The 26,148-nt window shown below is 34.7% G+C and overlaps 1 protein-coding gene across 1 annotated transcript in view; it reads left to right on the top strand.

The window, feature by feature from the left end:
* The window catches only part of LOC115220250 (cleavage stimulation factor subunit 3), a 139,716-nt gene that overhangs the window by 9,525 nt on the left and 104,043 nt on the right, over positions 1-26,148 (top strand). Inside the window, exons 2-3 of the mRNA XM_029790342.2 lie at positions 12,946-13,047; positions 17,972-18,067. Of these exons, the coding sequence (XP_029646202.1) occupies positions 12,946-13,047; positions 17,972-18,067 (198 nt within the window). The remainder of the gene's footprint in view (positions 1-12,945; positions 13,048-17,971; positions 18,068-26,148) is intronic.

Raw genomic sequence — 26,148 nt, 5'->3', positions numbered from 1 at the left:
GATGTGGCGTTGTGGTGAGTTAGCCTGTCTCCTCAGGGTAAGGGTAGGTATAGATCATTCTAAATGGGTGAATAGAGAAGGCATACTAGTGGCAGATTAATGGATAGATAAATTGTAGTCAGTGTTTGACAGAATAAGGAAGCTGAAACTAACCAACTTGACAACACTTTCTTAATGATACAACTGCAAGAAAAGGTTTTAGCTAAGAATAAGCCTCTCTATCTTTCATTCATTGACCTGGAGAAGGGCTTTGACAGGCCACTGTGCTTTCTATAAACTTAGGTGTGGATGAATACAAGCCACGTAACGTACACAAAATCTGTTGGTGAGATCTTGAATTCAGTGAGGAATGTAGAGTGCAGTTCGGTTCCCACCAGGGCTTGGTTCACAGGCTCCTGTTTATAATTCTTTAACCTTCAACTGAGGAGTTTAAGATGAGCTGTTTGTGGGAACTTGAGTATGGCATTGACTGAGATGAACATTTGTTGAAAAGGAGAATTTCAAAATATGGGAGCAAACCTTGAATTAAGAATACTTAGAAAAGACAGATGACAGCACTTCACTGGGTATGCAGAAAAGGGCGAATGTCTACAGTGTACCAAATATAAATTATAGATGTGCAATAAGATCACAGGCAGGCTGACAGGGAAGGAAGACTTCTGATATAGAAGGTACACAGAATTCTTCTTCTTACAGCATTCACCCAGGGTGGGTTGAGGTGGTTTCATTCATCCTCAATGCTGCATATCTCACAAATGCTGACCAGGCCTGGCGATTTGAGGCTAACGACCGCATGATCTCCAACCGCTCCTTATTCCAGCGGCGAACGCCGTAGACATGGGGGCCTAGGTTGGGTTCCAGATCAGCCTTGACTGGATGTATAATGTTAATATACATAGATGCTAAAAAATAAATGAGCTGAGAGAAAAACTGGATATGAGAAGAATCGGTTGTAGTATGCTAGAGAGAGAAAACTATGTTGGTGTTGACATGTGTATGGAAGTTGATAGATGAAGGAGGGTCAAGTGATTTTAGTGAGGCTGCAGAAGAGGAAGACTCAAAGATGTGGGAAGAAGTGGTGAAACCTGACAGAGGAGACTAAGGTTTAGGAAGGAAATGAACTCAAAGAATTGCAACAAGTTGTGAGTGTTGGAGAAAATCTCTCCAATACATACAAAAATGAGAAAATGGACATAAAAAAATGAGCACTCAGAGCGCAAACTTCCGCTGATGCAACACCATCCTCTTAACGCCCCAGCTTATCAGTTTTCAGTCAAACTGTCCAACCCATGCCAGCATGGAAAAACTGACTTTAAATGATGATGATGATGGAGTATAAACAGTTTTGTCCTACTAGAAGTCGTAGAAAGCACCAAAATCCTATTAAACATACAACTATTAACTCTTTTAGTTCTATACTTTTGTTTTGTATTTTCACTGATTTTTTTTTTTATTTTGTGATTTATTAAGTTGTTCAGCATTTGGTCTGCTTTGTTCATTATATTTTTGGCTGTATTCATCTTCCAAGCTTCCTTTTCCTTCCTGTATAGTCTGATGTACACTTTAGGTTGAGAGGTCAATATTGAAACTGTTTCCAGTTCACTGTTCAGCCTGCTTTCGTTCCAAAATGATATTACTGTTTGATGCTGCTGCTGCTAATAATACTATATGTATAATCATGTACAGAGTTTTAGGAATCAGCAGCTGTTTTACTCATTAGCTTCCTGATTCATACTGCTGCGTAAAGCCCCAGTTGTTGGTCTGTATTCTCTGGAGAGAATTAAGTTTCCAATGATATTTTATGGCGGCGAGCTGGCAGAAATGTTAGCACACCGGGCGAAATGCTAAGCGGTATTTTGTCTGCCGCTATGTTCTGAGTTCAAATTCCGCCGAGGCCGACTTTGCCTTTCATCCTTTCGGGGTCGATAAATTAAGTACCAGTTACGCACTGGGGTCGATGTAATCGACTTAATCCGTTTCTCTGTCCTTGTTTGTCCCCTCTGTGTTTAGTCCCTTGTGGGTAGTAAAGAAATAAATATTTTATGTGTTGACTTATGAGCTAGTGGTTTTAGAATCTATCATTCCATTGGTATTGCATAAACCTACAGGGTACACACAAACCTCAGGCAATTATGGAGTCCATAAACTCTGTCCCAAAACCCAATGTCTTATTTCTGTTATTCTTAGAATGCCTCTTTGTTAAAAAAAAATTGAATATTTTCAAAGTTTATATGAACAGATAAGTGATGTCTTAGAAAGTTTATTTGTAAATTTAACCATATGTCATTTCCGTTTCTTCAACATTCTGCCGCTCTAAACAAACAATTCAACATTTTTTCTCAGAAAATTGTATAAAAAACTGCTTTCTGTATATTTTCTAACTGGTTTAGCTGTATCATTTCTAGATTGATTCTATTCCTTATTTGGGTTAGTATTTGAGTCAAATTCACTTGCACAAACAGCTGGTGCTGTTGTTTAGCTCTAGGTCAGTTCTGAGTGAATAGACCTGTGATAAAAGTCTGTGACCAGCCTGTCTTTTGTATATCAGGAACTGCATTGTTTGTGTCCTTTCTTCTTGTTTTTATTTAAACAGCAAGGTGTAATATACAAGAAATTTTGCTGCTATTAATAGCTGTTTGAGTGATCACATAACTCATTTGTTGAGATAATGTTGTTATTTATACAACTAGGTGCATATTAATGAAAGTGATAAGCAGTCAGTGCAACCCACATCAAACCATTTAATCATACTTGTTTTATGGTCGTGTTATTTTTATCTGAATCCATCAGTAAATCTGTTACTTTTAATATTATAAATACTGACAAATTAACAGAGAGAATGTATAATGAAGCATATATTTTCTAATTAAATTCATTCAAATAACTTTTCGATGAAATAGGATAACAGAGAGCCGAGAGGAGAGCAGCATTAGTGCCTGCTTCTCTGGATCTTGGCATCCACATTAATATAATGCTAATCCCGACCTTGGATTTATACTTAGCTTGATTACTTTATTATGAGTCATTTATCCACAGCTATTTATTACTACTCAGTTCAATAACTGTGTTAGCTACAGAATGTCACATGCCACAGAGCTTTCAAAACAACGTTGCATATATGGCAGGTCTTGTTGCACAAATTGATGTGTATTGGCCTTTGACACTTTTTCAGATTGTTTCTCACTTCTGTATTCCTGAAGTTGGCTGAGAATGGCCTATCAGTTGTCTCTCTGGCTTTTTTTTTTTGCTTTCCTCAATTGTTAGCTGATCCTGCTTTTGAAAGATAATTTGATTATCATAAAATTGTTTTTAATTTTCTATGCCTTTTCTATAGTGGTTGAACAGAACTTTTATGAGATAGTAGTTAACAACTTGATACCAACCCTCTTAGTTACTTCATACTACATGGATACAGTGTACCTGTCTTAAAAACTGGGATACTCACAGTATCTCGTGTATGTGTGTGTATTTATGTGAGATAAATCCAGAAGTCTCTCATGCACCAAATGTCAATTGCTAAAAAGCATTCGTGAAGTAAAATCATGTAGCAACACCGAATGGCGGTGCCCCAGCATGGCCACAGCTCGTGAGCTAAAACTAGATGAAATGAAAAAAAAAAATGAAATGAAGTCCTGTTGGTTGTTATTGTTTTCTTTATAGAGGCAGATTTGTCGTGTATACTAGAGTAACTATTACTGACAACATCTGAAATGTGTGTAGAATGTCAATCTTAAAGAGTTAATATCTCAATAATTGAAACATAATATTTAACTTGATGTTACAGGTTAATAGGCTTCACTTTGATATCCATTCTGATGGAATCAGTAGAAACGTCAATATAGAAGTATTGATCTTTATTGATCTGCATTTCAATTAAATGCCTTGTCAACAAAGATGGATTCAGTGCAGAAAGTGATTTTTTTAATATTTATTTATTTAAAAAAAAATCTGTTAATCGTATAAAAAAACAAAGCATTTGTTGTAATTGACTTAATTAAAAGATCAGCTGTTTGCACCATTCAGATATAGCTGTATAGTTAAGAAGTTCACTTCCCAACTATGTGTTTCCTGGTTCAGTCCCATCATGTGGCACCTCGGGGAAGTGTTTTCTGCTATAGCCCTGAACCAACTAAAGGTTTATGAGTGGATTTGGTACATGGAAACTAAAAGAAGCCTGTCATCATAACATTCACCTTTCCGTACTTGCTTGGATCAGACAGAATTTGTTAAGGATGATTTTTCTATGGCTGGATGCCCTTCTTGTTCCAAATTGAAAAGGTTTTCAATTTAGTTGAATTTAACATAATTTCACTTATAAGATTTTATTAAATTTTCATTAAATAATTTCTGTTTAACAGGTATTACATTAAAAGCTATAGAATTACAAAGTGTTTGTGTTGTTTATAATAAAATTTCTTGCCCACAAGAGATTATGTCCGATCTTTAGTATACTTCTGTATGTCTTCTCAAATCAAGATCACAGGAAAAGTTGTTGATAATTCTGATCAACAGAAACAAAGCTGATAAATATGCATAAGTGTTGCAAAATAAGTTTAATTACCAATAAAGATCAGCTTGGATGACACTTTACTCAACTGACAAAAGAAGGTGACTGCTCAAACTAATTACGTAAACAGAATTCTGATTGGTCGAAAGTGTCTTCTCGTCTCAAGCTCTGATTTTCTGCCTATTCTTGTCAGAACCTTTGATACAGGGTATTGAAATTTTAATCCCTTTCACACTTATAAAATGTCAAGCGAACTTAGAAAGTTGTTACCATTTTAGCTGGGAGATCAAACTGATAGTTTGGTAACCTGCTAAAATAAACAGCTTTACAAGTTGAACTTGTTGCTTATTGAATAAGAGAGGTGCGAAATTTAAGAAGTGACTTGTTAGAATTAGAATATACATGTCTTTGAAGAGACATAAACAAGAATAGCAAAAATCTACTTAACCAAAAGAACTGGTAATACATACCAGTTCATACAAGTGCTTTATGAAGAGAACATAAGATTGCTGCATAATTCAACATGAATGTGAAACAACATTAATCATTGTATAAGGTAAATGAAGGTTTCTGTAGGAATGCTAAGTCATATTCACTTAGTGAGTTGACATGTGCAAGGATGAATTATGTTGTTGTCAGCGTTAGATGCAGTAAGAGCTGGTAGTGGTGATGAATTTCATTGTCCTAACGTGGAGAAATCGAATAGCTTCCTGGAGGCAAATGCAAGCTAGACTTCGTAAGTGGAGAAAAACTGATCTCTTTAAGGAAATAGCTGGGCTCCAGTGCAATGGTTAGAAACTCCAAGCAATGTAAAATATGGCCCAGACCGTGATTACCAGTATGAATGTCAGACTTCAAAAAGTAGTTAACCATTTAATGATTTTAATAAATTTATATAGAAAAAGCAAGCATTATACCGTCTAGCATAAATATAAGTCAACTTCATTATATTCTTTCTGTAAAAACCTATTCTGACATTAAATGAATTAACTTTCCATACAAATGTTTACTTTTGTACGTCATTTTTCAGCAACAAAAAAAATTCCCCCAAAATTCTGGAAACAATCTACTCATGTAATTTATGCGCCCCCTTAAGTTTATTTTTGTTTTTGCGAAAAAAAAAGTGCATAAATTACATCAGTTTTTACGGCGTATATATATATATATATCCCCACTAGTGATATAAACGAGTGCATTTTGCACCAAAAACCAATAGAGTTTCTTTCATGATAACTACCGCAGTATAGTTTGTTCTAACAGAACATCCACATTTAAGTGGGGATAAATATTACCTCTTGGTATTAATACTGCTGCTGTTGCTAATAAACGTAGTGCGTGTGTGTTGGGCTTCTTTCTGTTTCCATCTGTCAAGTCTACTCACAAGGCTTTGGTTTGCTTGGAGCTATACTAGAAGACACTTGCCCAAGCTGCCATGCATTCCTATTGAACCTGGAACCATGAGGTTGAGAAGTGAACTAGTTAACCACACAGCCTTGCCTGCACCTGGTTAGGAAGCCAGCTACTTAACAACACAGCTATGCATCATATTTTTATATAAATGTGTGTTTGTGGGCATGTTTTCTTCTCCTAGTCTTGACATGGAATAATAGTTGTAAATGTATGTCACTGTGAAACCAGTGGTATCCTTCAATTTATCCATAGTCACATCAATAGACTTAATAAAAGTAAAGTATGAGAACATTCTTACAGAAACATTGACTCAATAAGTATTTAACCCATTCGTTATTGTATTTATTTTGAGATGCTGTGTGTTTCTTTCAACTATTTTAAATATAAAAATGAATTTAGTAAAATAACTTCGTTATCATTCAGCTAGTGTTAGGAACATAAATTGTTACTAAGGTTTGGTGGAAAATTTTAACCCTTTCGTTACCAACCCGGCTGAAACTGGCTCTGGCTCTTTAGTATAAATGTCTTGTTTTCATAAGTTTTGAATTAAAATCTTCCACCAAATCTTAGTCACAATTTATGTTCCTAACACTAGCTTAATGATGACGATCTTATTTTACTAAATTCTTTTGTTATATTTAAAATAATTTGGAAGAAACACAGAGCATCTCAAAATAGATACAGTAATGAAAGGGTTAATTCAAAACTTTATGAAAACAAGACATTTTACCACAGAGCCAGAGCTGGTTTTTGCCGGGTTGGTATCAAAAGGGTTAATGAGACCTATTGGTACAACATTTTACTTGAGATGGGAGAAACCTACAAAGGCTGCTTACCATCTCTCATCACTAGCTTCATGTAGCTTACTCTCTATGAGAATACTAGTTTTCTTGTTAGTATTTGGTGAGATAGTTGTGTTGATGAATATGTTTTATTGGAAGGTTATAAATGTATTTGTTGGTATGTGATGGATCCATTCACTGTTATATTCACCTCTCAGTAGTATGTAACTTTTTTTGTTGGGTAACAAGGATTGTCATCTTTTGCAGGTGACTGGAGATGGTGATGAACTTTTGTCTTTTAGTTTCCCTTTCCTTCCATTTGATGGGCTTACCTACATATCAATCCATCTCCAGTGATCTCTGTGAAGCCTAACTTTTCTCAATTAGCCTTAACTTATCCTTTTTTTGTAGGATTTTATTAAAATTGTTAGTGATCATGCAGCTCTTCTTCAAGAACCTGTTCTTTCCCCCTCCACCCCTGCGCATTCTCTCATACTGTAACCTCTCATCATCCTCTAATATCAAACTGCCCCTCCCCTTCTTTGAGGTCCATTCTTGCAAGCTGCATGGTAACCTCAGTAGTGTTGGTGGCACAAAAGAAAAAAGCATCCAGTACATGCTGGCATTTGGAAGTGCATCCAGCAGTAGAAGCCATATGAGAGCATGATGAAATCCTTGGCTCCATCAGATCTCTTCAAACAACCCATGCCTGCATGGAACAAGGATGTTAAGTAATGATGATGCTGTTAGAATTTAGGACCAAATTCAAAACCTAATTATGTTGTGCGTTGTATTTCTATTTGAAGATTCATTTCCATAAGTTTGTGAAAAAAAATTCTTATAAATAGTAATTTAAACACTGTCTTTAATTGAAGATAAAAATATTTCAAGATATTCATCATCATCTAACGTCTGCTTTCCATGCTAGCATGGGTTGGGCGGTTCAACTGGGGTCTGGGAAGCCAGAAGTCTGCACCAGGTCCAATCTTGATCTGGCAGTTTCTACGATTGGATGCCCTTCCTAACGTCAACCACTCCGTGAGTGTAGTGGGTGCTAGGTGTGATAAATGATGATTTCCTAAGTTTGTGTTTGGTACTTCAAATCAAATGGTTATATACTTCATGTTGACATGGTTTTGAATTCAGTACACTGCATGGCACCTTTGTTGACCATTTTCCATCATAGCCTCTGGTTGGCCAAAGTTTTGTCAGTGAAATTTGGTGAACAATCATGACTCACATATGTTTTAAATCTTTTCCATAGTTCCTTTTTTATATATGTAGTGCTACATGCTTTGGTTGTTGCACTGTAATGAAAATTTTATTTGTGACATTTTATTAAATACTAAAAGCATAATTCTGGCAACAAAAGTTACTCTATTTTTAGATGTAGTTAGATTTGATTTGAATAGATTAGAGAGAACTAATGGGCGAATAGCTGGTGTCTGAAAGCTGGAATGTAAACGGTAATTCTAGTGTTAACACATGTTGATAATTTAATGTGTTGTTGTTCAGAGTAACCAACCTATTACTGCAATAGTTATATCTGGTAGTAATAGTGGTAGTAGTAGTTAAAAACAGTAAATTGCTGGAATTAAAAAATAAAGAGAAAATACTTTGTTTGGATTTTCATTTTTATCAAGAATATGAAACACAAATAATTGCAATTATGTATTTAATTTTGAATTTTACTTGAAAAAAAAATCTTGTAAAAACAAATGCTGTCTCCCCCCCCCCCCAATATAAACATTATTATGGGTGATAATGGTTTTGTAGCTTGTTCCTATTTTCTTTCCAAAAGATCTTTTTTAACTTTATTTGCTTTTGATAAAACTTTTCAGACTTAGAATCAAATTATTTTTGATTTTTAAAAATTTGTTCAACTGATAGCTATATTTCCTTATTGCTTTTTCCTGAGTTAAATCAGTTTTTCAGTACCAGATTAGATATAATCATTTATGCCAATCATCATCATCATCATCACTTAACGTCCGCTTTCCATGCTAGCATGGGTTGGGCGTATGACTGAGGGCTGGCGAACCAGATGGCCGCACCAGGCTTCAATCTTGATCTGGCAGAGTTTCTATAGCTGGATGCCCTTCCTAACACCAACCACTCCGAGAGTGTAGTGGGTGCTTTTACATGCCACCTGCACGGGGCCAGTCGGGCGGCACTGGCAATGACCTCGCTCGAATCTTTTACACATGCCACCGGCGCGGGTGCCAGTAAGGTGATGCTGGTAACGATCATGCTTGAATGGTCTCTTTTACGTGCCACCGGCACGGAGGCCAGATAGCCGCTCTGGCACTAGTAATGGAGCATGATTGTTTTGTAAAATATTTTTTACCATGTAACTACTTGGGTCTTGTTATTATTTAATGAACAGCGACAGATGATACATTTTCAACAGATTACAAGCAGATTGCCTTAGGAAGTAACAAATTATATCTTAAGATATTTTAGTTTCAAAACTGTTTACATCTTTCTCATATTTTCTGTTAAAGAAGTAAAAAGTAAAATCAACTTTCCTTAGTTCTCAACCTCTATTGAATTTTATTAGCTATCCTGATTATTTCTGTAATACTCATTCACTGTCTGAAATCATCAAAATGAGCTGCTATACGCATTTAAAGAACAGTTGAATTGTATTTACGGAGATGTACTTGCATAGCGAGTGACTTGATCTGAGATCGTGTGCTGGAACGAAAACAATTGCAGCGTGGAAGGTGTTTATTAGCCATTTAAGAAACACACAAAAACCGTTAGATTCACTTCAAAATTTAAGTTTAATTTGTCAAAATATTTTCGTCGCTTTGAGACCAGGACCTGTTCACTGACAAAACTTTGTGCTGCATCTCTTGTATTGTATTCTTCTATTTATGATATAAAAATGCATTGAATAATATAGTCCTAAAATACACTATACTTGCAAAAATAGAATGAAAAAGAATGGTCACATCTAGAACGCCTTTGGAGATCAGGGGTTAAGCAAGGTCTAAATAATCTTACCAAATATTTAGACAAGCAATTTACTCTTCAAAAATTATACAAAACCATTATGTACTTTATACTTTTTTATTATAAATATTCTCTCTCTAAACCATAAAGAAAGCCAAAGGAAATGGAATTGAGTCTTACAATTTATCCTGAGGCTAATTCCCTTTTTCCCCATACTTAATTCTAAAATTTGTTTTTCTAAATATTTAAACTTTTAGTTTTTATTTAATTTTTATGAACTAAAGAATGTCGAGATATGAGTTGTTGCAATTTAACTTTTTTGATGTCAAACTGCTTGAGTTCGTCTTTGGTTGTATGATGTCAACTTCCTTTTTGAAAGTTATCTAAATTAAAACCTTCAGCCTTCCATCAAAATTTAATGTTTCAAACCATCTTAATAATAAAATTATTTTACTAAATTCGTTATTTTCAAAAATCAACTGAAACAAAATCAGTGTTATTTCAATAGAAATATGGTAACAGAAGGGTTAATTACTGACAAGCACATGCCTTACACTTGATAGTAGTTATAGCTGCCAAACCTGATTACGTTGTTGTTTAACCTTGTCTCAGTGGTTAGAGTGTGAATTTGATTGCTGTTTCCAGCAGACTGGGTGATTACAGAGAGGTTCCTTCATTGGTGTTTGTAAAAGATGAGGCTAAGGATGAACTCTTGCAAATAAAATTAAAAACAAAAATTGAGAGAGAAGAGGTTACTCTGAGTTTTCATGGCTTGATATATTGATATAATCAAAGATTTATGAAAGTGTCAAACTTTTTGCTTTTAAACATTTTCATGCTATACAATTATAATTAATTTGAATTTGTACTTTGAGAATAAGTGGTAAATCTAGAAACATCTTTTTATCATTAATAGTGCTAACATTTGTAGATCTTCCTTTGCTTTTTCTACGAAGACTGTCATCAGCTGTATACCAATATTGAAATTTTGTCCTCTCTAAATCTGGTTGAGGTTCATTAGATCACATAATTACTTAACCGTATAGTGGAAAATTGCCTAGTAATATCTAAGTTCCTTGTTATACTCTTTTGATTTCCTCTCAATTTCATTTCCAATTCTGATTGCTGCTGTTTGTTGCCAAACAGATATTTCCGATTATTCCTAAGTCTTTTCCCTTCTGGATTTATATTGTCTAACAGTGTAGTGACTTCTTCATGGCATACTTGTTCAAATACTTTTGTGCAATTCATGAAACTTAGGTACAGGTCTTGTATTTCAATTACTTTTTCAATGATGTACTTCAAAGTACATGACAGTAGCTGTTCTTTTACCCTCAACAAATTCACATTGTGCTTCTGATATCTCCGGCTTGATTCTATTTCGGGATCTATTTCTAACAAGATTTTTGCAGTATAGTTCATTAGGCTAATGGCTTCTTTGTAGCTCCCATTCTATTGCCCCAGATTTTGTGGGAGGTGCTTTAAAGATTGATTTGGACATGAGTTTGGCAGACCTTCAAAGTGTTTCTGTATCAGTTAGGCATCACAAAATTTTGCCAAAACTGCATCACAGAGCTGAGGTTTCTTGTTTTTGGCCAAAAAATATCCCAGCTCTGATCAGTTACTAACTCTTCATTGTAGTATTACATACATGCGGTAGAGTTGCTCCATGCAAACAGACCATACTTAAAGAAAGGACTATTTTATTGGTTCTTAATAGCCTACATTTAATCTGGTTTTTATCTGTAGACATTGACGTTCAGATTATTAAATTGATCATCAATCAACCACACCAATCTCACTAGTGTAGGACAATCTGTCACTCCTCCTTCCACTGATTAATTAATAATAATAAAAACAATGGTCTTTACAGAGACAACATAAAAAGAAATTACTTTGAACACAGACTGTGATATTGATTTATTGGATTGTGAAGGATAAAAATAAAAATAACTGAAATCTCAACTCTAATATACATACCTTATACTTTTCCATGCTTGCATGAGTTAGTTCATTGAGGTAGATTTTCTATGGCTGGATACCATTCCTGTCACCAGCCTCCACCTGTTTCCTAGCAGGGTAATATTTCTCCATGGACAGGTGTGTTTTTTGCAGCCTATTAGAAATGTATTTCTTTACTGCCCACAAGGGGCTAAACATAGAGGGGACAAACAAGAACAGACAAAGGGATTAAGTCGATTACATCGACCCCGAAAGGATGTAAGGCAAAGTCGACCTCGGCGGAATTTGAATTCATTGAGGTCGACTTTACCTTCCTTTCAGAATAAATAAAGTACCAGTTTCCCACTGGGGTCTATATAATTGACTTAATCCCTTTGTCTGTTCTTGTTTGCAGTCTATTAGAAATGAATGATACTGCTTGCATGACAATAATATTTGTTTACAACTTTGATGCAAGGTTGATACAAGGAGAGAGAGAGAGAGACACACACACACACACACACACACAAAGTTTTTTTTTTTTCAGTTTCCATCTGCTAAATCCCTTCACAAGGCTTTGGTCAGCTCAGGGCTATAGTGGAAGACTCATAATATGTAGTGGGACTGAACCTGTAACCAAGTGATTGGGAAGCAAGTTCCTTAAATGTATGACCAACTAGGAGTTGCATAGTCAACCACCTTCATTAGCTTACAGCTGTTTTGGATATAAAGAACTGTGCATCCAGAGTTAAGTGCCAGTGTGACATCCTATAGCTGTAATGTATGTACGACTGTATGTATATATATCTGTGTGTGTGTGTACATGCACATATATATTTGTGTTAAGAAGGGCATTTGGTGTAAAAGCCATATCAAAGCTGCTGACACTGAAGTATGATTTAGGTTATTAGATCCTGTCAAATCATCAAGCCCATTCCAGCATAGAACACGGATGTTAAATGATGATGATGATGTTTGCACACAACACAAACATGTGTATATGTATTTGTACGTTTGTGTGTGTATGTGTACATGCCTGCATGTATAAATATGTATCTATTTATGTATATACACACACTCATGCACATACAAAAAATTGTCATACATTGTTAAATGGTTTTCTTTTGTTTCAAAATATGTACGAAAGATTAATTATATTTCTATTGTTAAAAAAGTTATTAGCAAAAAGGATTTATTTTCATATATCTGTATGTACATGTTTGGAAAATATTGCATATACTTGTTGCAAAGTAGTTGTTAGGGTTTTTTTCTTTTTTTATATATACTATTTGATGTGTTTTATTATTTGGGAATTGACTTATTCAAATGTTATGTTTTCCACTTTAGGAAATAGGTTACATACCCGATAAAGTAAAGAAAGCTGAGAAAAGAATTTCTGCATACCCCTATGATACTGAGGCATGGAGTGTTCTAATCAGAGATGCCCAGGTAAGTCTCTTTCAACTTTTTTGCTCTCTTTATTTTCTCAGTCCTATTGAATTAACTGTTTACACAATCCTGATTTTCTCTTTTATATATATTTGTAGCAGCTATATTTTTTAAATACCAAGCTATTACTGTTGTTACATCTCTGTGTTTATTAAAAAATTGTTTATTATTGTAAAATATATTGATGATTGATTTATCAACATCATTCTTATTTCTACTTTTCCGTGCTTGCAAGGATCAGGCAGGTTTTGTTGAGGCAGATTTTTCTCTGGCTTACTGCTGCCAACCCTTACTTTGTTTCCAAGCAATTAATATTTCTTCCATGGCTAGACATATTTTCACTGAAGGTCAGAAGTGAATGATACTGTTCCTCTGACAGTGATGCTCACTTACAGCTATCATCTGATGTCAAGACTGGGAGACAAACACATTCATGCTTTTAGTTTCTGTATACCAATAGGTGTTGTAATTTGATACTCTTTCTAGTTTCTGTTCAGCATCACCTTACAGGTACCTGTGCCGGTGGCATGTGTAAAAGATTCGAGCGAGGTTGTTGCCAGTACCGCCTGACTGGCCCTGTGCCAGTGGCATGTAAAAGCACCCACTACACTCTTGGAGTGGTTGACGTTAGGAAGGGTATCCAGCCATAGAAACTCTGCCAGATCAAGATTGAAGCCTGGTGCAGCCAACAGGTTCGCCAGCCCTCAGGCAAAATCATCCAACCCATGCTAGCATGGAAAGCGGACGTTAAACGATGATGATAATAGTTGTGTTGCCACTCATTGGTTATAACTTGTATATTCAGATGTGTATATGAATACCAATTAACTGATACCTAATTAATTTTAGGTTGCTGTGTGGTTAAGAGGTGGCTTCTCTGCCATTGTGTTCAGTCCCTCTGTGTGGCACTGTGGGCAAGTGTCTTTTACCAGCCTCAGGCCAATCAAAGCCTTGTGAGTGAATTTGATAGTTGGAGACTGAAAGAAGACCATTTGCGTGTGTGAGTGTTAGTCTCATCTTGACATCATGTAATATTTGCAAATGAGTCACCCTCGTGCAAGCCATGACCTTTGTTTCTAATTTAAAAAAAAACCTATTTGACTATGGGAAATATTACTTTGCTTAGAAACAAGTGAAGGTTGCAACTGGAAGGGCCATAGAAAATCTACCCCAAGAATTCTGTCCAACCCATGTGAGCATGGCAATATGGATGATAAAACAATGATGGTTATAAACATTTATTTATAACATTATAAACAATGGATGTTATTGAACCCACCTCAAATTCATGCCATCCCTTATGAGGTCTGTTCGATTGTACCAGATCTATTTGTACCTCATACACTCTACCATTACCCATTGTGTACAATGAGTCATTAGTCATTCTTACTACTATCCACCTATCTCACCCCTTACCAGTCTCGCCCCAATAACCCAATTTCTACTCTCATTCTCTTACTCTCTTCACTCATCCAGATCAGTTTCTCTTTTATTCATGTTTTTTTTTTCAGCCAGCCATGTAGTCTTGGGTGAGCAAACACATCATAGTGTAGTGAGGACTCTTTAGTTTTATGGGGTTCCAGGCAATTGGCAAACAGGTGAAAACAGTATAGGGTCTGTAGGACCATTTAGTCTTGTTAAAGACATGACAACCTATCTATTGCTAGTGCCATGATAAAATGTGTCCCATATATTGTTTAAAGTGACTAGTGTTAGGAACAGTGTCTAGCCATAGAAACCAAGCTGAAAGTGAAACCTTTGAGACCTGATCCTCTGATCTTTCTAGATGGACAGTAACTCTGAATAAGAACTAACTTGGATTGAAATGACCCATCCAATCTGTGCCAGCAAGAAATAATGCTGTAAAATAATGAGAACCTACTGTCGTGAGATGGGAGGTATTCCAAGTCTATGTTTAGAACCAGATGCTAAACACTAGATAATCCTGACTAAAAAATAAAGAACTGATTTAATTAAAGTCTAATTCACCTCTTCGGTCAATGTCACTGACTAGCTGTGTATTTCCTTACAATTCTGGTTGGAATTGTGTCGCACCTGAGTTAACTTTCCATTCTTGGGGAATAGATTTAGATACTTTCAACATTTTGATGGAAGATAGTTCAAATCTTAAACATATCAGATATTCTGAGTTTTGTAGAAGTATGCAGCAAGTTTTGTGCAGATTATCATGTCTGTTTCCTATGCATTGACGGTAGATAATGGAGAATGAATCAAACATGGCTTACTTATCTATCTTTGTTCTATATTGACATTTTCAATATGACTTTCATTAAGTTGTCTCTTACATTGTCCCTAAGACACCTGATGAAAGTTGGAGGGTATATCAGCTGAAATGTGTTAACAACAAACAAGATAAGGGCAAATATTCGTCAAATGTAAAATAATGTACATAATTCCTCATCTCTTAAATATAGAACTGTGTGTTAGACAACTTGTCCAATTCTTAGACTTAGTCTGTCCTTGAATGCCATTTACTACAAAGATTAGCAATGTATACCAAAGCCTAAATGCAAATTTCTCTATTAGATTCTTAAGGTCTTAAAAATGTTTGTTTAGTTAAAGGCATGGTATTTAGAACTAATCATCATTGCAGTCAATTACATAAGCAAAGATGTGGTACTAGTCTTCATGGGTAGATAAATCATGAAAACTGACACTTTTACAATGAAACAGCTGTTGCTGATATGAACTCCTCACTCTCGCTTATCTGGATGTTTTGTTGTCCCTTTTTTTGTATCACCTAACTGTCTGGATGTTTTGCATTCTTGTCCCATTTTGTATTTATATATATATATATATATATATATATATACACATCTAATATAGGATAGAATTTTCGAAAAAATTTTATCAATGGCCAGCATATTAAAAAAATACCTTTAAAGGTTAAATTTATAGACAACTTATAAACAAAGGCAAAAGAAAAAAATTCAATGCCGAATTAGACTTAGTTGTCAATAACCATATAAATTATCACTATAAGCACGCATCTCGGAAGTAAGCTGATAGAAATTTCTAAAAAAATTTCACTATTATCGGATCGGTCCCAATTTCTGAGTTAATTCATTTAGAATTTTCTCATCATCAGCGATAAATACGATAAGAAAATATTATTGATGATTAAGTCTATTTCGGCATATTTGGCATTGAAATTTTTTTCTTTTGCCCTTGTTTATAAGTTATATATATCTGCGTATGTAGACTTTGGTCTCTTATATGTAAGTATATATCTATCTAAATCTTGTACAACTCTATTCTTTTATTCTTTCCTTTCTATCAGCCCTTTGTTAATTTCACTCTTCGTTCTTTTGTTCCCCCTCTCTCACATTTCCTTGCCTTCTCTTCATGCTCACTTTCCCTCCTCTTTTCACTTTACTGTGTCCCTGTCATTTTTTCTCTCCCCCTCCTTATTTCTTCTGTCCCTCTGCCTCTACCTCTCTCACTTCTCTCCCCACGTGACCAGTGTTCGGCCAAGTCTGACCTTTCTTTCTTGGTTCAGCTGTCCTCCATGCAACATCTATATTCCTCCCTGTGCCTGTGAAATTTTGTATCCCTGCCATAAGACTTTACTCCACACACACCAGCTTAATTTAATTCGTCGTTAGTCGAAAGACACCTGTTGTTATGTTCTGTTATTTATATTTGTGTAACATTCTCCATTTTTTTTCTGTCCTTGTTTTCGTATACATTCGATGTCTTCTTCCAAGGAATCTAATGCTCTTAGCTTTGTTTTTCCTTGGGGCTGGCCAGATTGGAGCAATCTCAAGTATAACCAGCTGAAATTGCAAAGATAATCTGGAACTTGACTGAGGAAAGAAAACTCCAAATGACCCGTCCTTGTTTTCTTTGTATCATCTATCTGGATGTTTTGTTGTCCCTTTTTTATATCATCTGTCTGGATGTTGTGTGCTCTTGTCCCATTTTGTATATATATATATATATTTATCTAAATCTTGTACAACTCTATTCTTTTATTTCTATCAGCCCTTCGTTAATTTCACTCTTTGTTCTTTTGTTCCCCCTCTCACACACACACACACATATATATATATATATATATATATATATATATATATATAATCTAATAAACATATTGAATAAAAATAGCAAAGAAATGCCTATAATCACCTTATTTTTGTTTAGGAAGGCTACCAACACAGAAGTCAATTGTCAGTATATCAAACTGCTATTTATTATACATACATGTAAGGTGACAAACTGGCAAAATTGTTAGAGTATCCAAAAAAAAAACAAAAAAAAAAACCTTGCGATATTTCCCCACCTTTTCAAATCTTGCCTTGGCCAACTTTTCCTTTCAGCCTTCCAAGTTCAATAAAATAAAATACCAGTGAAGTACTGGGTGAACAGTATCAACTAAAACCTTCCTCTCAAAATTGCCAACCTTATGTCTGTCTAGATTGAAAACCATTCTGCATAAATTGAAATATTCTTTAACATATTAAAGTTGGTGGTATTTGAATTTGAATGGTTTGCTTTTTATTAAAGGAACCTCACTGAATTTCTTTGATAATTACGATTTCGTTCATCCCCAAACTGTTCCTTAATTGAGTTCACACACACACACACACAGAGCTTAAGACAAGCTACAGAGAAATCTATTGAGTTAGAAAAACTAATAATGAAAACGGCATTTCAAGGAGCATTTTAACCATAAAACATTGACTACACAAATGGTTTTCTAGTTTTACTTAACCTGCATCCATGTTCACATGAGCATTTTATTTAACAATGGACTTTTTTGGGAAAATTTATTTATGAAGACATAATTCTCATATAAAATCCAAATTAATTTTTTGAATTTCTCATTTCTTTTCTTTTTTTTTTTTTTGTTTGTCTAAGAAAGTCAATTAGTGTCATGTGAATTTTGTTTCTTTATTTTCAGATGAAAATGATTGGAGATGCCCGAAACACCTATGAGAGGCTTGTAACACAGTTTCCTAATGCTGGACGCTATTGGAAGAGTTACATTGAGCAAGAGGTTTATAAATCTTTGTTATATAGGAGCGTATCTCTACAATGGCTATCAAATGTACCTGACAACACTTGAGATATATCTTTATATTAAGGCCCACCCCTCCATTATTTGCAATGAAAGAGAAAATATACAGTCCAGTAATATTTCCCAAGTATCTTTTCGCTGCAGTTATAATTGTGTATTAGGCCATTGTTTTTACTTCTGATTAAAATGAGGTTTTAAAGTAAAAACAAAAATGAAAAAGAAAAAAAAAAACAGAAACAAAAAGAAACAAAATGTGTAAGGATGTATAAAAATATGTAATTCTAAAACTTTTTTTATTGGTTGGGATTATTATTTTCTCTTTCTGATATCTTAGTACATAGAGTATTCATTTTAGTTTCCTGTATCATCCTTCTCTCATGTGGAATGCTTATCTGATGCAGGAAGCTTTCTTATAAATGCCTGGTACTTACTCCCAGCAGCTAGAATTATTCTGCTCAGTGACTCAGTAAAATGCTTATAGCCAATGCAAATAATGTATAGCCTGAGTAATTTAATACCTTTTCCATTTGGTTGTGTGAGAAATGCCTCTATACTCATATATCTTATATAGTATGGCATGGGCGTGGCTGTGTGGTAAGTGGTTTGCGTCCTGATTACATGATTTCAGGTTCAGTCCCAGTGTGGCACCTTTGGCAGGCGTCTTTTATTATAGCCCTGGACTCGAAGCCTTGTGAGTGGATTTGGTTAAAGCAAGCTGAAAGAAGCCCGTCCTGTGTGGATGCACGTGTGTGTAGTTCTGTGTTCCCAACCACTTGACAACCAATGTTGGTTTAGGTCCCCATAACTTAGCAGTTCAACAAAAGAAATTAATAGAATAAGTGCAAGGCTTTAAAAGATAATTACTGGGATTGGTTTGCTCAACTAAAACACTTTATGTTAATGCCAGAAACAAGTAAAAAAATGAGTAGATTTTATAATCATGGGAAGGTAAAATAATAGAGCTTAAATCTATACCGATGGCCGATGCCAGCACCGCCTTGACTGCCAGCCTCTCCTGGCACCTGTGCCGGTGGCACGTAAAAAGCACCCACTATACTCACAGAGTGGTTGGCATTAGGAAGGGCATCCAGCTGTAGAAACACTGCCAGATCAGACTGGAGCCTGGTGCAGCCTCCTGGCTTCCCAGACCCCGGTCGAACCGTCCAACCCGTGCTAGCATGGAAAACGGACGCTAAATGATGAAACACTATGCGATACACTAATACTTTTAAATTTAGTTTAGATGAGAAAAGATTTGAAATATTAACTGCAAATTGTAACTGTTTTAATTTAGAAATTTAGTTGAGTAAGTAGCAACTTAAAAATCAATATGGATTTAAATTTAATAGAAATAATTTTAAAGAAATATAATTTCTCTTTATGACCATTCTTATTTAAATTTATAATACTTGCCAAAAAGAAAAGTTTTTTCTTTTTGGTTAAATATAAAAATTTGAAAAAAAGGTTTTAGTGTTTTGGGTGACATCAATGCGTTTGCTAATGTGGCATTTATTTAATGATTCCCTTCTCATATGGAATACATTAGTCACTATTACAAGCAAGGAAACTGGTCATTAGGAAAATGTTTAATTAAAGAAAAAGCATAATTATCTAGAGTCAATATTTTAACACAACAAAGTATAACTTTAATTATATATCTTTTGGGATGGTCATGTGGCAAAAAATGGTCAGTACCAGACAAGTTTCAGTATTTAATTTACATTCTAAGTCTAAACCTTGTTGCAATCAACTTTGTCTTTTCTTGCTCTGGGAGTCAATAAGTACCAGTTATGTACTGCGTTCATTCAGTTGGTTCTAACTCTTTGTTACAAAGTTTTGCACCTTGTATGAGTATAAGAAATAATAGTAATTTTTCAAGAGTTTTCTGTTCATTAATGCCATAAGTGTAATCTTTTCCTTCCTTCCTGTTTTTTTTTTTTATATATTTTAAACACGCTGGGGAAGATTTATTATAATTTTTTTTTAACTCTCCAATTGTTCTGGTACTTTTGTTTGCTACTGTAGAGATATCAGCACTTTTAATTTTTACTAGCAGCCTTGAAAGGCAGTTCCTCTCCAGTAGGCCAGATGGAGGGGAACACACTGTACATTGAAATCATAAAACAGTCTGACATCAGGCTTTTTGCGTTTTGATTTTTTCGAGTTTGTCTTCAATGCTATTTAGATTGTTTCTTCATGCATGCAGTAGTGAGTGAGTGTGCGTGAGTGAGTGGTAATTGAGTTTGATGTATAGGAGGAAATAGAACAATAAATAGAGCAAAGCCATTTCTGACTGTGATGCATATTTCTATATAAGATTTAGATTGCAGAAACAAAGCTATAGTTGTAGGGGAAAACAATAGAGTTGAAATTAGTTTTTGACAGTGGTATAAAGAATAATTTGGTAGTGAAATGGAGTGTGGAAAACATTGTATGTTTGTAAAAGTTAGAGAACTAGCCTATCAAAGGAAGGCAGCAAGAATGAAGAGCAGCTCTGTTAACTTGTGACATGAGATGCCATTTGATAGATGTGTCACTCTGTTCTTATTCACACTGTATTCTATGAAGAATGATTTCATAAACATTTGTGAGCAAATCATTCAAGAATATATCATTGAATTAAAAAAAAGTTTATTGCAATTTTATAACCAAGTGCTTACCGCCATGCCCTCAAAATAGAATAAATTGGTTCCAGAATATGGCAGGCTACTTCTCTAGCTTTTATCCTTATTGTCTGTGAAAGAATCTTTTGAGAGAATTTAATATAGTTTTGGGATTTTAAAAAAAAAAAGTCTTAGTGGAAATAGTAGATGTTATGAGTAACATGTTCCGAGGGAGTCAACAGAAACGTGATGTTTAGTAAATGTTTCTTTGTATCTTCTCTTAAAATATTACTGAAGAAATACTCTTTCAAATTGACCATAATGACTATAGTACCCTTAAAACAGTTAAGTAGGAATGGTGAAACTGCATATTTAATATATATATATATATATATATATAAAAAATGTGTTGTTTTTATTGTCTTCAATACCTATGTGATAATGGAGATTAACACCCACAACTGTTACCAAACAGTCTACTCACACACAAAATTGTGTTTACATTATATTTATTGTCAGTGTTAATAGATAATAATTTATATCAGGCAGTGTAGTAAATAACATGACATAGATTTTGTAAATGGATGTGTTAGAGGTTGTTTGTTTGTTCAATGACAAGTGACTTGAGTTATAATTTCGTTTCCATAATAGAAATATAATTATAAAATATTCTCAATTAGACACCACTAACTCAAAAAACTATTTTGAAATTTTAAAAGTTACTTTTCGCGTTTTGAATTTTAGCATTTAAAAATTTTTGTTTGTTTTAATGTTAAAATTTGTAGAAATAAAATCAATATTTTAGTATTTTCAAGAGAAAGTACTGAAAAATATCAATCAATTTGTCATTGAACAAAATGTTTTTTTTTTGGCTGTGTGAATGAATGTTTTTCTGAAAGCTTTAGTCTGTTGAATATGTTTGTGTGTGTGTGTCTGTGTTTGGGAGATGTTTGTTGTTCTAGAAAATGCAATTTGTGTTGAATGGTCTGTAGTGAAAAAAAAAAAATTATTCATAACATCTGTTTTCATTTTGATGTATTTTCTTTACAGGTATCTACACTATATATATATATTTATATCTATATATATATATATATGTATATGTGTGTATATATATTCTTTTCAAACTACAGTCTTTGAACAAAATAAACCATTTTCTGCCAATAAACAGTTCTTCGCTAGAAAAGACATTTTTTTGTCATTATTTCTCTAGTTGTTGAATTGTTTCATTTCCTTGTGCCAACCAGCACCAAATTATTGCATTTGTCATTAACTTTGATTTCAGTTTTAACTTTTCAGAATTTTTATCAAAAATTTTAATTTATCTCCAGTTTGTTTGTGTTGTGTTCTATTATGGATAGGCAGATTATGATGGATAAAGCGATCATTCAAATATAATGTCTATAGTTAAGGCAGGATTAGCAGTGTGTATGCTAAAAGAAAAGGGAAAATTGTGGGAATGGCTGGGAGATTGTTCTTGTATGCGTGTCACCATGTTGGAACACTCAAGTAGGTATTGTTTAAAATAGCATTTCATATTTGTGTGAATGTGCATGTAAATGTGTGTGTGTTTATGTAATTACATATATTTATATAGTTTGAATATATATATCTGTGTGTGTGTGTGTGGTGTGTGTGTGTGTGTGTGTGTGTGTGTGTGTGCATGTGTCTATAAAAAATATATTTGCGAGTATATGTCTATAAAAAATATATATTCGTGTGTGTGTGTGTGTGTGTGTGTGTATAAATGCCTTCATTTTTGTGATATCTGGCTTTTCAAGCTATTGTGGGTAAGGCAAATGTACTTTTGAGGCAATGTTTTAATTGGTTGCCCTTCCTGTTGCTGACCCATAACTGTTTTCAAGTAAAGAATTTAAAAATTTCACTCTTTGAAGGTGCAAAGCCAATGGATAAATGACAACATCACTTGTACCTCAATGATTTTTGGAGAACAAATGTAAACAAGCACACAGACACATGCACAAATACAAACATGTACTTAAATACCACACCCCTAGAATATTCTTTTGAAATGTAGGTTTTCAGTTATACTCACTGTTTAAGATTTCCTGGTAATATTTCACCCTTGATGCAGTGGCTGGTGAGTGCATAAGGCAGAGCCCAGTGCCTCACTAACAGTTGAAATATCATCCATGTTGCCAAGTGTTTTTACTGGAAGCATGTTTAATATACATTGATAACGTATACCGCATATGTTTTTTTTCCTAAATTTGTAAACTCTATCTTGTTTTATGAGACAACTGTAGGACTAAGTTTGGATTGTAACATATTGGTGGCACTCTAAACCACAGCAGGTTATAGTATGGATTTGTATACTGAGTGATTAAGATGACCCTTGATTTTAGTGTAATTTGTTTCATATTCTGTCCTGTACACTATCATATATTTATTTAGGGCTTTTTTCAGTTTTCACCTAACAAATCCACTCTCAAAGCTTTGGTACTTGGGGCTACATCAGAAGGCTCTTGCCCAAGAAACCATGCACTGGTTTATTAGGCATCTTCTACTATAAGCCATGTGTAAGCCATATGGTCAAGAAACAAACTTAACACAGCTATGCCTGCACTAGGGTTGGTTTGAGACTAAGCAACAACTGGCCAGCAACTTGACTAACAAGTCTACATGACCCATATAACTGTTGTAGTCTGTTTAGAAACGGTAGGAGCCATATCAAACATGATACCAACTAGGAAGGTAATACCTTCAGATAACTAACTTGGACACTCATTGTCCATCATGGAAATTAGATGGTGATGATCAGTGGTTCTTAGCCAGTTTTTTCTTTGTGGATCTCTTAGAATACTATTTTATTTTGGTACCCTGTAGCCATTCATTGTTTAAAACTAGTTTTATAAATATTCCTTTCAAAATTTCTATTTTGTTTACCAAGCATTCCCTTGTGTAGGCTGAGCTATGTAAAATTCCAGAGAAAGAAACCTAACTGTTTCACAGTATAAATGCATCTAAAGCAAAATTTTTTCATAGTCTCATAAAATACTATTGTGGATCCAATTTACTCTTTTGCTTGTGTTGACCCCAAAATCTTATATGGACCTCGAGAACCATTGGTGGTGGTAGTGATAAGCCATTTTTATTCATATATGGTTGAATACATGAGGAAAGTATATTCAAGCTGTGGATTCAGATTCGGTCTTACTGCAGAGTGTCTTAAGGCAAGATTCTTCCTCCATTAAACTGGAGCCAACCAAAGCATTGAAAGGGGTTTGGATAGACAGAAGCTGAAAGAAGCCTGCCCTGTGAGTCACCTGGTTCTTCAGCACTTATGGGACATGAATTAAAATACATTAAGGGTGGTTTTAAGCTAACACTATTATCTTGATGTATAAATTCAGACTATACTTACCACATTTTCTGAAGTTAATGTGAGTCATGGAATGTCTTTTGATTGCTAATTTTTCGTCTATGGTCATAGGGCCTATAGATGATTGCAGTGGCAGTCAAACTGATGGGCTTCCCAGACTAGGTTTCACAAATGTGTAATATTGTTCTGTAAAGTGGGAAGAAATCAAAAGACAAAGTATTTTATATTTTGCATTCCATATGCTACCACCATGCTCCTTTCCAATGATAGTAACATTTCTGCTCTTTTTGGAGCTTTAGGATTTCATTGTGACCTTGGTAGGGTGGCTGATGGATGTAATGCTTGGCTGAAGGGCAACCTATAATTTTGTTGCAGACTGCTTATTAGGTATTCACAGCTGGCCTGCATAACGACAGGCCATTCTTCTATCTGCAAATTGGGGACCAAATGGACAAGTATTATAAGCACAAGTAAATGTTAAGAGCAGTCTTAAATTTTGGAGAACTCATCCAGCCGACAAACAGCTGTTTAGAGATTTACTGCCTGTTTCCACCATTATAAAGGAAAGGCACTTGCCCTCCGTGGGCCATTGCTGACAAATTGAACGGGAGCAGGTGAGAGACGTACTGCTGTGGATGTCAAAGCAAAGCTGTACATGAGCAGGTCATCTGAACACAGCATATGTAGATTGACTCACTGGAGACACTAGATGCCTCCCCTAAGACCTCCCTCAAATAATACAGGATCAAGATGGGATACAAATCTCTCAGCAAGCTTGCACGTACTGAAGACAATACATAACATTTTCTTCAGAGGGAAGTACTGCATAGATTGTGTATTCATTTGGTCATTTCCTTAAGTTTTTATTTTACATGCTTGCATGGGTTAGAGAAGTATGTTGAGGCATTGTTCCACATGTGGGGCCCTTCCTGAACTTATATAACTGTATTTCAAGAAAAGTATGATGACCTGCCAAAGCAAACTGACACACCAATGCCCACCACACATTCCAGGAAGCGATTGAAGATGTAAACAAACACTAATGGATATGGGTGTGTGTATATGTATGTATGTATATATGTGTATATGTGTGTATATGCATATATATGTGAGTATATATGTGTGTATGTATGTATATATGTGTGTATATATATGTGTATATATATTTGTATGTGTGTATATGTGTGTATATATATGTATATGTGTGTATATATATACGTATGTGTATGGATATATATACGTATGTGTATGGATATATATATGTGTATGGATATATATGTATGTGAATGGATATGTATGTGAATGGATATATATTTGTATGTATATGGATATATATATATATATGCATGTATTTATGTATATATATATGGATATGTATGTTTATATATATGTGTGTATGTATGTATATATGTATGTTTATATATATGTGTGTGTATCTATGTATATATGTATGTTTATATATGTGTGTATGTATGTATATATGTATGTTTATATATATATATATGTGTATGTATATATATATGTGTACGTATATATATGTATATATATACTTGTGTGTGTGTATGTATATATACGTGTGTGTGTATATATATATATATATATTTGCGTGTGTATATGTATACATGCGTGTTTATTTAAAGCAGCAGAAAATTCAACAAAACCTGTTACTCTGAGTAACAGGTTACATACATGTTTATATACATACGTGTATATATGCTCTCTTGTTTCAGTCATTTGACTACGGCCTTGCTGGGGCACTGCCTTTAGTCGAGCAGATCAACCCCAGGACTTGTTCTTTGTAGGCCTAGTATTTATTCTATCGGACTCTTTTGCAGAACTGCTAAGTTATGGGAACGTAAACACACCAGCATCGGTTGTCAAGCGATGTTGGGGGGACAAAAACAAACACACAAACATATACACACACACACATATATATATACATATATACGATGGGCTTCTTTCAGTTTCCGTCTACCAAATCTACTCACAAGGCTTTGGTCAGCCTGTGGCTATAGTAGAAGGCACTTGCCCAAGGTGGGACTGAACCCAGAACCATGTGGTTGGTAAGTAAGCTACTTAGCACGCAGCCACTCCTGCGCATTTATATGTAT

The sequence above is a fragment of the Octopus sinensis genome, linkage group LG16, assembly GCF_006345805.1.
Source record: "Octopus sinensis linkage group LG16, ASM634580v1, whole genome shotgun sequence".
Classification (NCBI taxonomy): Eukaryota; Metazoa; Mollusca; class Cephalopoda; order Octopoda; family Octopodidae; genus Octopus; species Octopus sinensis.
Note: the sequence above shows the minus strand (reverse complement) of the source record. Positions and strands in the feature narration are given on the sequence as shown.